The sequence below is a fragment of the Emydura macquarii genome, unplaced genomic scaffold, assembly GCF_026122565.2.
Source record: "Emydura macquarii macquarii isolate MOO-44397 ecotype Brisbane River unplaced genomic scaffold, CSIRO-AGI_Emac_v2 contig_691, whole genome shotgun sequence".
Taxonomy (NCBI): Eukaryota; Metazoa; Chordata; order Testudines; family Chelidae; genus Emydura; species Emydura macquarii.
Window position 1 is genome coordinate 16,415,721 of NW_027130828.1, and position 13,620 is coordinate 16,429,340.

The 13,620-nt window shown below is 52.2% G+C and overlaps 1 protein-coding gene across 3 annotated transcripts in view; it reads right to left on the reverse strand.

Annotated features, from left to right (window-relative positions):
- Positions 1-13,620, reverse strand: part of STXBP1 (syntaxin binding protein 1) — a 59,752-nt gene that overhangs the window by 21,288 nt on the left and 24,844 nt on the right. For all 3 annotated transcript variants that reach the window (XM_067542165.1, XM_067542164.1, XM_067542163.1), the window contains exons 4-10: positions 13,465-13,541; positions 11,573-11,651; positions 9,050-9,153; positions 5,050-5,198; positions 4,201-4,285; positions 2,978-3,108; positions 1,348-1,455 (exon numbers count right to left, since the gene is read on the reverse strand). In XM_067542165.1, the coding sequence (XP_067398266.1) occupies positions 1,348-1,455; positions 2,978-3,108; positions 4,201-4,285; positions 5,050-5,198; positions 9,050-9,153; positions 11,573-11,651; positions 13,465-13,541 (733 nt within the window). The remainder of the gene's footprint in view (positions 1-1,347; positions 1,456-2,977; positions 3,109-4,200; positions 4,286-5,049; positions 5,199-9,049; positions 9,154-11,572; positions 11,652-13,464; positions 13,542-13,620) is intronic.

Consider the following 13,620-nt stretch of genomic DNA (forward strand, 5'->3'; position numbering starts at 1 on the left):
TTTCACCTGTTCCTTCTCTCTAGCGTTCCCCAGCCTCTTGGGGGGAAGAAAAGGGGGGTTGAAGGCCAGGGCCTAGGAACCCAAGCCCCATCCTAAGACGCAGCAGTGAGACATCCCCATATAGCAGGCAGCTGATTGCTCCAGACACAAGCTCCCAGGAGGCAGAGCTGCACTAGACGAGTCCAGAGCCTTCCTTGCCCTCTCGTGTCGCTTGCTGACCCAGAGAAGGAGGCCGTGGCTGGGCAGCACGGTGGTGGGAAGGGGTCGGAAGGTTTGGGGTTTGCTGATCGGATGGGGGAAGAGAGGGGGCTGCAAAACTCTGGTGGGTCTGGGCGCAGTAAATAGCGATGATCTGCCTCTGACCGCAGTAACAGATGCGCAGCAGCCAAAGGTTAATACTGTGCTGAACTTCCTGCTCCGCGCCACACGTCCTTCACTCCCTGCATGCTGGGGCTTGCCGGTGACAACAGGAAGGGTCTGCACACACAGAGCGAAACAGCAGAGTGGAGCTGCACCGGCTGGGGAATGAGGGGGAAACGTGGCCCTGTCTCACAGCACCGGTGGTAGGTGTTGCACTGGTCTGTGCCCCGCTTCCCAGTGCAGCCTAAATCCTCCTCACACAGGACCCCAGGGAACAAAGACTGGTGGTTTTGCTCTTTGTCTCTACAAGGGTGCATCTACTCAGCAGCTGAGAGGGGACCTCCCCGTGTGGGGAGACAGCCCCGCTAGCGCTGCTCCAGTTAGCGTGTTAGGAAGAGCAGTGGCGCTAGGTTAGCATGGGCAGGAGCTGGGGCTTGCCGCCCACGTACAAACCTGCCCGGACCCCCAGCCATGTGCTCGCGTGGCTAACCCAACCCACTGCCCATGCTTCTCCTGGCTATGCTGTTACTGCTAGTGAGGGGCTAGTGCAGGTCTGTCTACCCCCGCTGGGAAATCTACTCTAAGTTCGTTTAGACGCACCCTTAGAGACCAAAACATAACTTCCAGTCTCTGTCCACAGGAAGCTCCGGTGGGAATGGCAGGGGCTGCAGGGCATTGACAGAGCCATGGGTGGAGGCTCTGGCTGGTTAAAGCAGGGGGCTGTGGATCAGGATTGTAGGACACTGGCTGATCTGTGGGAGTCTAGGACCAGGCTACAGAGGGGACTCCAGGTCAGGACTGAGGTGCGTTGGCAGAGCTGTGCTGAAATGCTGGCCCAGCGCCTGCCTTCATTCCTCGTCTTGCCGGTGGAATTAATTCAACGTTCCTTTAAGTACAAGCACTAAGCAAACTGCCTGCCCCTGCCCAGGAGAAGGGGGACTGTTCCAGCCGCGTCACGCGGGCAGGTGGAATAGGGAAAGCACTCACTGGGACACCTCTGCAATGTGCTTGTGGCGTAAGGTGATCCAGAGGTCATCGTCCTCATCGAGGAGAACCTCCTTCACCCTGGCCTCGCCAATGCCACTTGTCTCGTACCTGGATTAAAGAGAAGGGCAAACTCATGGTGAAAATCTTTTTCACAGAATGGGAAAACTGACTGACAGTGGGGGGGGGGAAATCCACTCGTCACCTCCTGCTTCTGATGGAGATAACCTCATCCCCTATAGCACCTCCCCTACCCCAGGCCAGAAGAAGGAGAGACAAGACTGATTCCCAGGGCCCATGCGTGTCTCTTCAGTGGCATTGTACCAATGCATCCCAGGGACCATGTACCAAGTGGGGTGTGCTGTGCTTTCTCTCCACATGGGTCCGGGACTCCGTTCTGGGATTTATTCACAGTAGAATTATACTCAGGACTGTCTCTGTGTTCGTACAGCGCCTAACGCACTGGGGTCCTGGTCCAGGCCTGGGGATCCTAGCTGCTGTCATGGTACAAACAGTAAAATGACAGGTGACGGAAGTTGGCTGACAGTGTACAGCCGGCCTGCGATGGTTCCAGGGAGCTGTGTCACTGCGGTTAGCTGCTTACACTCTCCAGTAGAATCAGAACTGGACTCATGCACCCCCTGAATAGACTGTGGGGAAAACTCCCATTTCAGGCTATTGCCATTTTGGTTTAGAGAGGAATCGTACCACCCCAGGGGTAGGACTGGGAGAGCAAAGAGTGGGGCTTTCACTTTCTTTATGACTCTACAATATTCTCTCAAGCAACCCGACCCACCTCCCTGGCTCATCCACCTTTTACGAGGGGCAATATTAGTGACTAGATGAATACGCCATGGATAAGATGCAGCAAAACTTCTGCAAATTTCACCTCCCGCCCCCCCAAAAAAAGAAAATTGGTCAGTGAGGCAGTGTGGCCTCGTAGACAGAGCCCTGCCTTGAGGGTCAGGAGACCTTGGTTTTATTCCTGACTCTACCGGTGATGTAGGGCAAGTTGTTTCACCTCTGTTTCTTCTCCCACCGTTTATCTGTTTTATCTACTTCAGGTCAGGAACTCACTGTGTTTGTACAGCACCTGACGCTATGGGGGCCTGATCACCGTTGAGGCTTCTAGCAATTACCCTAACACAAATAGTTATGAATAATAATAGAAGTTTGCAATGAAAAAGCACAATTTCCCGCGGCTCACGACTTCCATGAGTTCTATAGATTTTTATACTCCTAAGTATGAAAATGACATGCCCTTCATTAACGGTTAGTGTGTATTCCCAAAGCCTGGAAGTATCCCATTGCTCTTTAAACTATCCCACTCAGACTGCACTGCATCTCTCAGCTGGAGGTCTTTAAGGGCTCTGCCTACGGTAATTATTTCGCACAATTCAGTCAACTGTCCAGCAGGTAAAACCAGTCGAGGCAGAGGTTCAGGCCAAAGTATCTGGACGTGGCTTTTGAACATGTCCAGTCTGGGTGTCCCCTGGAGCCAGAGCGCCAAACATTCATAGCACGGGTCAAGTCAGTGACTTCTTCAGGGTCCATCAGGCCGGGACGTGCCAGCGCTGCAGGGGTTAAGGGGTAATGTACGTTGCACCTCATGGGCTGCTGCCACCGTACTCACTTGTAGACGTCGTTCTCGATGGGCAGCAGGTCGTAACTCATAGCCTGGAATGTGAGTTCATGCAACACAGGAGAGGAAGGATCAAAGCCACGGTCCAGAATGAGGAGCTGGGAGCGAGCTTTGTCCGGACCCTGCCAAAACAAAGAGCAAATGGTTGTTGCTGAGAAGTGGGGCAGATACTCCATCGATTAGCGCCATTACTGGGAAAACTAGAGGCCCCTCGCCGAGATGGGCTGAGGTTCAGCCCCCTGCTATTGGTCTGGATGCAGGAATCGCTGCTCCAGAACACAGAGGTTGGCCTAGATGAGATCAGAATGGTCCTTTCCAGCCTGAGTTTTCAGGCACAAGCGTAAAGCAACACTAGAATTGTTCCCCTTTGGCTCGGAACAGGTGCAAACACTCACACTGAACAGGGAGTTTCATGTTGCTTCCAGTGTCCTAGTGCAGCGCAGGAGATCATGCAATGGCCCTCCACCCCCTGCTCCACAAGCAGATCTAGCGTCCGTGGGACATCGCTGTGCCAAGGCAATGCTCCCCGCCTGATGCTAAGAGAACCTCAGGAACCAGAGTGCTCTCCGTGCTTCTACTGCAAGAGCGCCGTCAGCAGAGGGCTCCAGGCAGAGCCTCTCTACACACGCACAGCAGCATCTGATCTGAGGTCGTGTCTAGGCTGAATTTATTGACCGAGAGCTCAAATTCGAGGTGAATTGAAATGAAAAGCCACTTCCCTATCCCCCAAGTCATGCAGCCCATGAGGCGAATTTGAGAGGCTGGTGGAGAAGGCACTGAACGAGGACACATGGGTGGTGGTTTTTGGCTCTGCAGCTAACTTGTGTGATCGTGGGCTGGGCACTTCAGCTCTGTGTCTGCTGCCCCTCCACCACCATGACAGTCTCGTCTATTTAGCTGTAAGCTCCTTGGTGCAGGGATTCTCTCGCTTACTATGTGCGTACAGCGCCTAGCACTATGGGTTCCTGATCTTGGTTTGGACTTTTAGATGCTGCCGTAATGCAAATTACGATTATTAATCATCTAAGATTGCAGTTGTCTTCCTTCTCCTGGTACCGGAAGCTGCTCGTCTTACTGCTACATACTAGGCTCTCACCACTTCACTAAGTGCACGCGCACAGACAAGTCCACAAGTAAAACCAGAGCTTTCGTGACCTCCTGCTGTTCTTCTAACGGCTACAGCCAGTGTCCAGCACCCTGCAGCTCGTACTCACCTCGCCCATGGTTGGATCGTCAGCCTTGTAGGCATCCAGTTTGTCCTGGATTAGCTGGGCCAGCATGGCATTGTCTTTGTAATCTCTAGCAAAGGAGGGAGGGAAAGAAAGGTGCAAAGTCATTTCATTACTCATGCACCTCCCAGCCTAGGGTGAGTGTTTGATTGTGTTTGAGCCTGGTGAAAAATCCCACCCTTGTAGCTATCTTACATCGGACTGTTTTAGCAGCTTCTCATTTCCGAGCGGTATGTAGTTCAGGGCACATGTGGGAGCAGTAAGATAGGAGAGAGGCTGTGTGGGCCACAGTTCTGTTTACAGTCGGTCTCCCTGTAAAACCCTGGGAGAGCACACGGAGAAGATGCGGGCTGGATGCTCTCACCACACCTATGAAGCACACCTCCGGGGCTTTAGCAGATTTCTTCTGCTCGGCCCACTTCTCCCTGGGGAGCACTCACCGTCTTCATCATGGCACCCGCCCCACTGCAGTGTGATAGGCTCAGCTGCGGCGAGCGCAGCGCTCACCTTCCTACTTTTCTCAGGCGGAGGAAGTTGGTTTTTTTCTTGGGTAGGGATAACACACGAGGAAGGAAGGATTCTCAGCAGGGAACAGGTGGAAACTGCCATTGGGCAAATGGAAGTGAAGAAGGATTTGGGCAGGAGGAGAAATGGACAATCGCCTGGAACTTTGGCAAGTCTTTGATCTACTCTGGAGAATTAACAGATGACAGGGAGTAATTCCAGCCCTGTCCCGTTGGGGAGGTGTAGGGTGGGGACCGGCCAATGTTCTCACTGAATAGATACTTCAAGGAGAAGCCTCCAGCTCAGCCCACCCCACGGGCACAGCCTTACCCTCTGTATCGGACAGCTGGATATTCCTTCAGGGTGGCACACAGCGTGGCAATCTGTTCGGCCAGCCGTTCCAGGATCGGGTTCTTCATCTGGGTCTTGTGGGGGCTGTAGAAGCTTTGGAAAGAATCGGCAGAATCCAAGGAGTAAACCTGGATGGGACGGGAATGGCGGAAGTTGAGCATCAATGTGAATGCAACACTGAGAGCACCCAAGGAATGGCCTAGAGAAGACGGGGCTAGCGGGAGTCACACGGCCAGTAATAATGGTACCAAGATCTTACATAGCACTTTCCAGCAGTAGATCTCACAGGAGGTCAGTGCTTTATCCCCATCTTGCAGATGGGGAAACTGAGTCAGGGGGAGATGAAGAGACTTGCCCATGCAGGCCAGTGGCAGAGCCAGGGATAGAACCAAAGGTCTCTTGAGTCCCAGTTAACTGCTCTACCCACTTGGCAACACAGCCGCGCATCTAGAGCAATGCTCTTCTAGTCCTTGTCATACTCAAGGCATTGTACCGCACTTTGCAACATCCCACCCGTGACTGGTGCAAGTCTGTAGGGAAATCCAACAACTCGGCACAAGCACCAGCTTTCCAGAGAAGGGGGCTATGGCCGGCAGGCTATAGCTCGCCTCTGCTTGCCCTGAAGAAGCACTGTGGGGTCTTCAACTTCCCCCAGAGCCAGGCAGAAGGCAGCTTGTTTTAAATGCGTGGTCCGAACCTGTGCCCCACACAGCATCCCTCCCCAGCGGCCCCGCGCAGTTGAGTCGAATGCCTCATTGAGCCGTTGCCGTGTTACGCTCACGTGGCAAAGTCCCCTTCAAAAGCCTTTGGCGGCTGGTCTAAAATTAGGCCTTGGTGGAAACGCAAGGAGGTTGGAGACATTTCCTGGCTGAGGCAACGAATCTAAGGTGCACAGACGGGCTCGGGGGCAGGCGCGTGACACTGACGTGTCCTCCCCGGTGGAAGATTTATGGGATGACACTGGCTTATTGCGAGGAAGGGTCAGTTCTCCCCATCTCCAAGGTACAATGAAGGGGTGCAGGGAAGGGGACCCTAACTGGTCCCAACATTGTAATGATTTGTTTTTATGCTGATGCCAAATAATTCTCCCCTTCTGACGTGGCACCAGCCCTGCCAGCCCACCACGGTAACACGTGTCCGTGTGTGTTGCAAGTCTCCCTGTAGGCCCAGTCCGCGGAGGGTACGTTACTGTACTAGGTCGGGAGATTTAGCAGCTCATGCTTTTGGCTCTAGACGGGCCCAGTTTAATCCCCAAGGTGTCGGCCAAGATAGGGGCCGTCACAGTCGCATCTCAAGGGTTGCATCAAAAACAAAGGGGGAATTTCCAGAACTGTCGCCTAACGCCAGTGTGCCCCCGTCATGGCACTGCGGCAGCGGATGAACCCAACAGCCAGCAGTGGGCTGAGGGCAGGCAAATCAGCCACGTATGGATCCAGCCGGCAAAGAGGGACGGAACAGGGTGAGGACAGAGACAGATGAAGGGATCACTGATAATTGCCACTCGCAAATAAGCCTCCTGTTTGACTAGACACAGCTGGCTGCCTGGAAAAGATCCAGACCGGCTCACTGCTGTATGGAGACGAATTCCTCCCCAGCAGACACAATGCCCCTGTGCCGGCTCAGAGCCATAGCAAGATGGCTGCCCGCGTCCCCCGCCATGCGCTGCCCAGGCCAGAGAAGAGCCTACCACCTGCAACGCTATAGCACCACAGAATAGGGGCCCCAAGAACACAGGGGTCAGGCACCCAAAGCGGAGAGAGAACGTTCAGGTGGGGGTCCAGATTTCAACCCTCCCAAAGGGTGTTTGGACCCAGGGCTGGCCTGAGCCTGTCAGAAAGAGCGGAGCTGTTTGCAAAATGTGGATCTGGGTTTGTGTTGGGTGTTCACACCCCCCCAGAGCTCAGGGATGCTTGGGATTAGGCTATGTCTACATTAGCACTTATGTCGCTCAGGGATGTGGAAACCGCCCCCCGAGCGAGGTAAATTGCACCAACAGATGTGCCGGTGTGGACAGCACTACGTCAGCGGGAGAGCATCTCCCGCCGCCATAGCTACCACCGCTCGTTGGGGGATGGTTTAATTATGCCAGCGGGAAAGCGCTCTCCCATCGGCATAGAGCGGCTACACGGGAGATCTTACAGCGAGCAGCTGCGTGGAGACATCTGTGCTGCTGTCAGCTCGCTAGGGTCGACATGGCCTTAGGGATATTGCTCAGGCCTTACTCTACAGACAACTAAAATCATAAGAGTAGATCCTGCAGCACCTCACCTATTGCCATTATTATTAGCCATCACACGGTTGTGCCCGGAGACTCCCAACTGAGACCGGGGCCCTGTTGTGATAGGTGCTGTGTAGACACATAGTGAGGAATTTTCCCTCTTGCTTTGGCCCCTTTTATGCTGGTGCAATGGGCAAGGGACCATAAAAGCCCTGGTTCAAGCTGGGGGAGAATTTCCCCACCGCCGAAACCGAGTAAGACCTGCCACAAGGCCCCCCCCTCCACAAACTCTGGCCCGGGGGCGTGCTGGGGGCAGGGCCGGACGCTGGAGGGGATGGGGCTGTGCGGGATGATGCCACAGTGATTCTGTGCGTGCCTGGGGTTTGCCACCTTTCAGCTCAGAATCAGGAGAAGACAGAGGTGGCTATAGCCACACCAGTCCCTTCCCCAGGCTGCCAGTTACGCGCTGGACCTCCCAGAGGCAGAGCGTAAAATCACACACATCACAAGAGACACGTCCATGCCTCGCTCCGAACAGAAAAGGCCGGGGAAACTGAGGCGCACAGACTTGCCCAAGGCAGGGCCCAAGCATAATTTTCTTGGGCCCAGTACAAACTTTTAACACAGACCCCCACCCGTAATCGGAGTAATGGGGGTTGCAGCCTGGGCTGGGCCCCCCAGGGTCTCCGGGCCCCAGTGAAGTGTATCCTTTCCTCCCCATGTGGGGGCTTGGCCCAAGGTCATGCAGCAGGTCACTGGTAGGACTGGGAACTGGGTCTCAGGTCTCCTGATTCCCAGCCCAGTGCCCTGTCCATGAGACCGTGCTGTCTCTCTCCCTCACATCAGCCTCCCAGTGTAAACTCCCACGCTCGCTCAGGCAGGACCCCCCAGGTGGTAGCAGGAGCAGGAGCTGAGAAGCAGACTCAGATCCATTCCCTGCAGCCCTAGGAGCATGTTTCTATCTGTAGTTTAGCAGGCGTGGAGGGGTGGGGAAACCACCTCATTTCTGCACCCGGGGGCCAGGACAGCTCAGGCTAAGAAGATACCAAATTCTAGTCCCAGCTGCTGGCAGAGGTTTATTCTCCGTGGGCACATTTGGTTTGGGCAGCGAGGCAAATCCTTGCAACGTTTGGGATTTAAAGAGTTAATGGCTCTGCACGTTTACTGCCATCTGTTCCTAGTCACATGGGCCGCCCCCCACAGGGCCACAGCAGATGGCACAGGTTTCACCCCTCCCGGCCCCTCCCTGGGGGTGCCCAAAGAGCCCGCCAATGACAGGCGATGGGGGGGGGGGCGGGGGGGGGGGGCCGGGGTGGGGCGCAGGGTTAATACACAACGAAGGATCAGCCTTGAGAAATAATCAAAGGAGACAAGTCTGAGAGAGCAGGGCAGGAGGTAAAGAACCTGCCCTGGGAAAAGGCGGTTAGGAATTTATCTCATTTCAGGCTGTGCCATAAGCCCTCATCCTCCAGGGCTACCGGAAAAACCCAGGGGGGTTGTAACCCTTAGCTAGGCCAACCAGAGAGCAAGTGTGAAAAATCGGGACCCTTTTTTTGTTGGGGGAGGAGCGGGGTAGAGTTATCTCCATAAGATAAAGCCCCAATAGTGGGACTGTCCCAATAATCGCAGGCCGTGCGGTCACCCTCCCCGCAGTTAGCAAACCTAGAATATCTTCCTTTCCAGCCTCCCTTGCCGTGCGCCTGGGTCTGCGAGGGAAGGATTGCTAGGATGATGATCTCTGTGCTTTGCCCCCGGACTCACCTGGGACTCGTAGGGAAGGAAGGCTATATTGATTTCCGTCAGGGTCTTGATGACTTTGGCCGCACGAGATTTCACCAATTCGTTAAACAGGGCGTCGGGGCAGGCTGGAAAGAGGAGGAGAAGCGTTACATTCAGCAGTAGTTTTAAATCCTTGGGTGCCGCATGACCAAAGGCCAAAATTAAGGTCAAAACCACACAGGTATCGAACCCACCCTAAGAAAGGCCCCGATAAATCCAGAGAGGGGTGGATGGTCTCAGTCTAGTGTCCACAAAACACTCTTGAGACAATAGGCAACAGCTGTGAGAACCAGCGATCCAACTGAGAGACCCCCAGCCAAGTGAACACTCAACAACCTGGGGGCTGCCACCATAGCATTAATCTGCCTTCTCTAGCCCAGCATCTCAAAGCGTTTTACGCACATTGTTAATGACTCTGGCCTCCCTGGGGAGTGCAAAGATACTATGGCCATGACAATGACATACATGTTGACATAAGACAGGGCAATAGTGATGATAGATCAGAAACAGGCTCCGAGAGGTGCAATGAGGGGCCCATAATTGCACAGGAAGAGCTGGGGAGATTTCCTGCCTCTTATGCCTGTAATGTTGCTGCTAGGCTACTGTTCTCACAGGGCCCCATGGTGCTAGATGCTGTACAAACACATAATGTGAAAGAGAGCCCCTGCCTCAAAAAACTTGCAATCGAAACAAAGGCCAGGAAGGGAAACACAAGGATGAAGTGACTTGCTCCAGCTCAAAGAGCAGGTCAATGGTAGAGCCAGGACTAGAACGCAGGTTTCTTGAATGCCCCCAGCCCACCCCCTGGACCATGCTATCTCTCCATCAGTATCCCTGTTCCCCAGGGTGGCACTTAAAGGAGAGGCAATTTATTGAACTCCCCACTCTCTTGGTGAGACTGGAAGAGTAATAAATCTCTGCCAGCGAGCGGCTGAGGCCCTGTCAGTTACCAAGCTGGCCCTGATGAACAGACCTTCTCAGAACGAAGATAAAACCAGAGGGCCTTCAGTCCTGCTTTGATAGACCCCAGAGAGGTGACAGAGGACGAGAGGAGAGATGGGAAAGCTGTTATTTAAAGAGGAGGGAGGAAGTGAAATGGCCTTTTCTGGATCCTTGGAACGACCTGTGTTGAGAGGAGGAAGTCCCATTATTTAGGGAATCAATGCTTTCTCGTCTGTTAATAGCAGCAGCAAATAAAGGGCCTGATCCAAATCCCACTGAAGCAATGGGAAACTTTCCATTGACTTGAGTGGGCTTTGGATCAGGCCTGAAGTTCTGATGCCTTGCAAGTTTGTTCTGTCCCCTCTGCCGTGTAGCCAGGGGATGAGGTGGTTCGGTACCGTGCAGATAGGCAAAGGAAGCCTTTTCAACTTTTCCTACCAATTCCAAGTCACTCCCCAGACCACGGAGCACCCTGCTTTGGTACCATCTGAGCTCATGCTGTTTGCTCACAATCACCAGGCTGCAATTTTCCAGCCATGACATTATTCGCTAGGTGATAATCCCACATGGTTTCCAAAGTCTCCATTATAAACCTATCTCCTGTCCTCTGCACTAGCTCCAACCTAGGTTTCTCTTTGCCTCTGGGGACAACCTCAGCAGCAATCCACTCACCGATGCCCCCGCCATCTTCTCCTCGGAAACAATGCAAAGAAATGACACCCCAGGGGGATGCATTCTAATCTTTGTGACAAAGTGTAATGCCAGAGTTACGTTACTGACATCAGCAGCGGGGCTATTCCAGAGCTACACCAGTATAACAGAGCAGAATATGACTTGCAGTGTCCAGTGCAAAAATGCAGCAGTGCCATTAAGCATGTGGGCCATGAGTAACCATTCTGTAACACCAGTTTTATCCAAGTGTGGCTCCAATGAAGTAAAGGGAGTCCCACCATTTTAATACTGGGGTAACAAAAATCAGGCCCCTGGGACTTAAATTAATCCCTGGTGTAACTCCATTGACTTCAGTAGAGTTATGCATCTGGGGTGCATTTAGCTTCTGGTGCATTGAACAGCTAGAAGAGGGATCTTGGAAGAAATATCCCCTTCCAGAAACACCTGGCCCCAGAGGGGATGATCAGGAGTAGGGGGATGAATGTGAGTGAAGGCTGAACATAGGAAATATTTTCTAACAATAAGACCTAATTAGATTGTTCAATAGCTTCCCACAGGAACTGGTGAAAGCTCTGTTGCATGAGTTATTTGGATTAGATACAGTATTTGCATGTATATCGCAGAGAACAAACTTGCACTGGATGGGGGGGGGAGGGGAAGGGGGTGAACTGGATTCCCAAACAGGGCTTTCCCCAGCTCTGATTTCTAGGATTCTTTGGGGAATTTTACAAATCTCAGGCAAAGGTCGCTGCAAATCTCCTGCATGCAAGACTTGCTTGTTTACTGCCACACTCCTGCATCTCCTTGGCATTCTGGAAATCACGGTTTGTCGGGATTCCAGACAACGAGACATTGGAGATGGAGGGAGAGGGACGGAGGCAGCATACTTACAGTCAGTGAAGAAGACATGAGCAGCCCTGTATTTAGCAGTGGGGGGATCCTTGAAGTCACCGATGAGTGAGTGGACAGACTACAAGAGAAAAACAAAAGAAACCCACGTGAGGCTGGACACCACAGATCAGGATTAGCATCGTTAGACACTTAACCCAGATGGCGCATTGGCTGGTCTCCGTAATCACACGTCTGCCATGCGAGGGAATTATCAGCTGGCTCTGATCCATTAGCTTAGGAGACTGATATTTACACAGTCTCAATTGTCAATACCAGTCCAGCGTCTTCAGGAACTGAAGTGCCAAGGAACGTTGAGGCAACCTTAAGATAAAGGATCTTCATTCTGTAACACCAGTTTTATCCAAGTGTGGCTCCAATGAAGTCAAGGGAGTCCCACCAATTTAATACTGGGGTAACAAAAACCAGGCCCCTGGGACTTAAATTAATCCCTGGTGTAACTCCATTGACTTCAGTAGAGTTATGCATCTGGGGTGCATTTAGCTTCTGGTGCATTGAACAGCTAGAAGAGGGATCTTGGAAGAAATATCCCCTTCCAGAAACACCAGGGGGAATCAAAGGATTCGTTCATTCTGATGACAGTTGTGTGGCTAACTCCCCTGATTGGCTTTGAAAATCTCCACCCTAGACCTGGCCACTTTACAGACCCGAGGGGAGGGGAGGACAGGCTCTAATGGCACTCACTGGTAGGCATCTGGGAAGACACTCACGTGATGGACACCCTGGCTGGGCAGTGCTGTGATAAATTTCACACCACTGAAATCCCGGAGCACTGCTGTTAGAAAACTCACAGGGCTAGGTTTCCGGCTGGGCACTGCTGGAGACCTAACAGGCCTGGGCACCGCTCTGCTATGTGCAAGCTCTCACGACTGGAGTCCTACTAGTGCAAGGTACCTTACTCTGCTGGTCTACTATTACTGAAGCAAAGAGCACAGTAGGTTTCCAGTAAAGGATTTAAAATGTATGTGTGTAATAAGATACAGGACACTGGATTAGAGGGACAATTGGCGTGATAGGATCGGGAATTTCCATGTGTCCAACGTGCATGGGCAGGATTCTGCTGGGAGGAAGCTCATGCTTCGGGAGTCCCAGCTGACATGGGCAAGATACGGCTGAGAGGAAGTTCACCCACCTGCCATGAACAGGGCTCTGTTACATGCTTGTGATTTTTGCCAGCGCTCTCGTACCAGTGAGAAGTATGCTCATGTACCACAATGTTAGCCAGAAAGGCTTCAAATCCCACCCTAAATGAGGTTAAACTGACCCACAGCAATTCAGCTGGGACAGCACCATTTTGGCTATAAGAAGCTCATTAGAGCTGGATGGAAAAATGCAGATGGAACCATTTTTCACCCAAATCAAAACGCTTCACAAAATCAGGTTGATTTAATCACATTTTCTGCTTTGGAGAAAAACCGTGGAAAAGAATTCCCAAAATGTTGAAATGTCCCATTTTGACATTTTCAGAATGAAACGTTTTGATTTTTCATTATGTAACAACTTTTGGTTTTGGGCTTTTTTTTTTTTTTTTAATTTGTGTTGTGCTGTGTTTTTTTTTTGTCGAAATGAAATGTTTCAATGAATCGAAAACTACTTTCTTCTCAGAATTTTCTTTTGAGGAGAATTTTGGTATTTTGAGGCTTCGCTCCAAATTGGAATGAAAAAAATTCAAAATCCTGAACTCTTTTGGGAAACTTTCCTTTCGCTGCACGGCTCTAATTATCATGGCTGATGCCTGTAAGCATCTTATAGGGCGCTGCCATCCATTCTTACCCTGGCACTGACAAATACCCTATGCAGCACAGACGCTACAACCAAACATTATAAACTTTCACCAGACCCTGGTACAAGACCCAACCATGTTGGAGATTCACCTTATCAGACGGGGTGATGAGGTATACGGCCTCCAAGCTGGGGAGCGGCTCTCGGCGCTTGTTGATGTCTTCCACAACTGCACAAGAAACACAACCAGAACGCAGGAGTTTGGTGCAGCAGGTGACACAAGATAGGCTACCTGTTCTCTGTTGTAG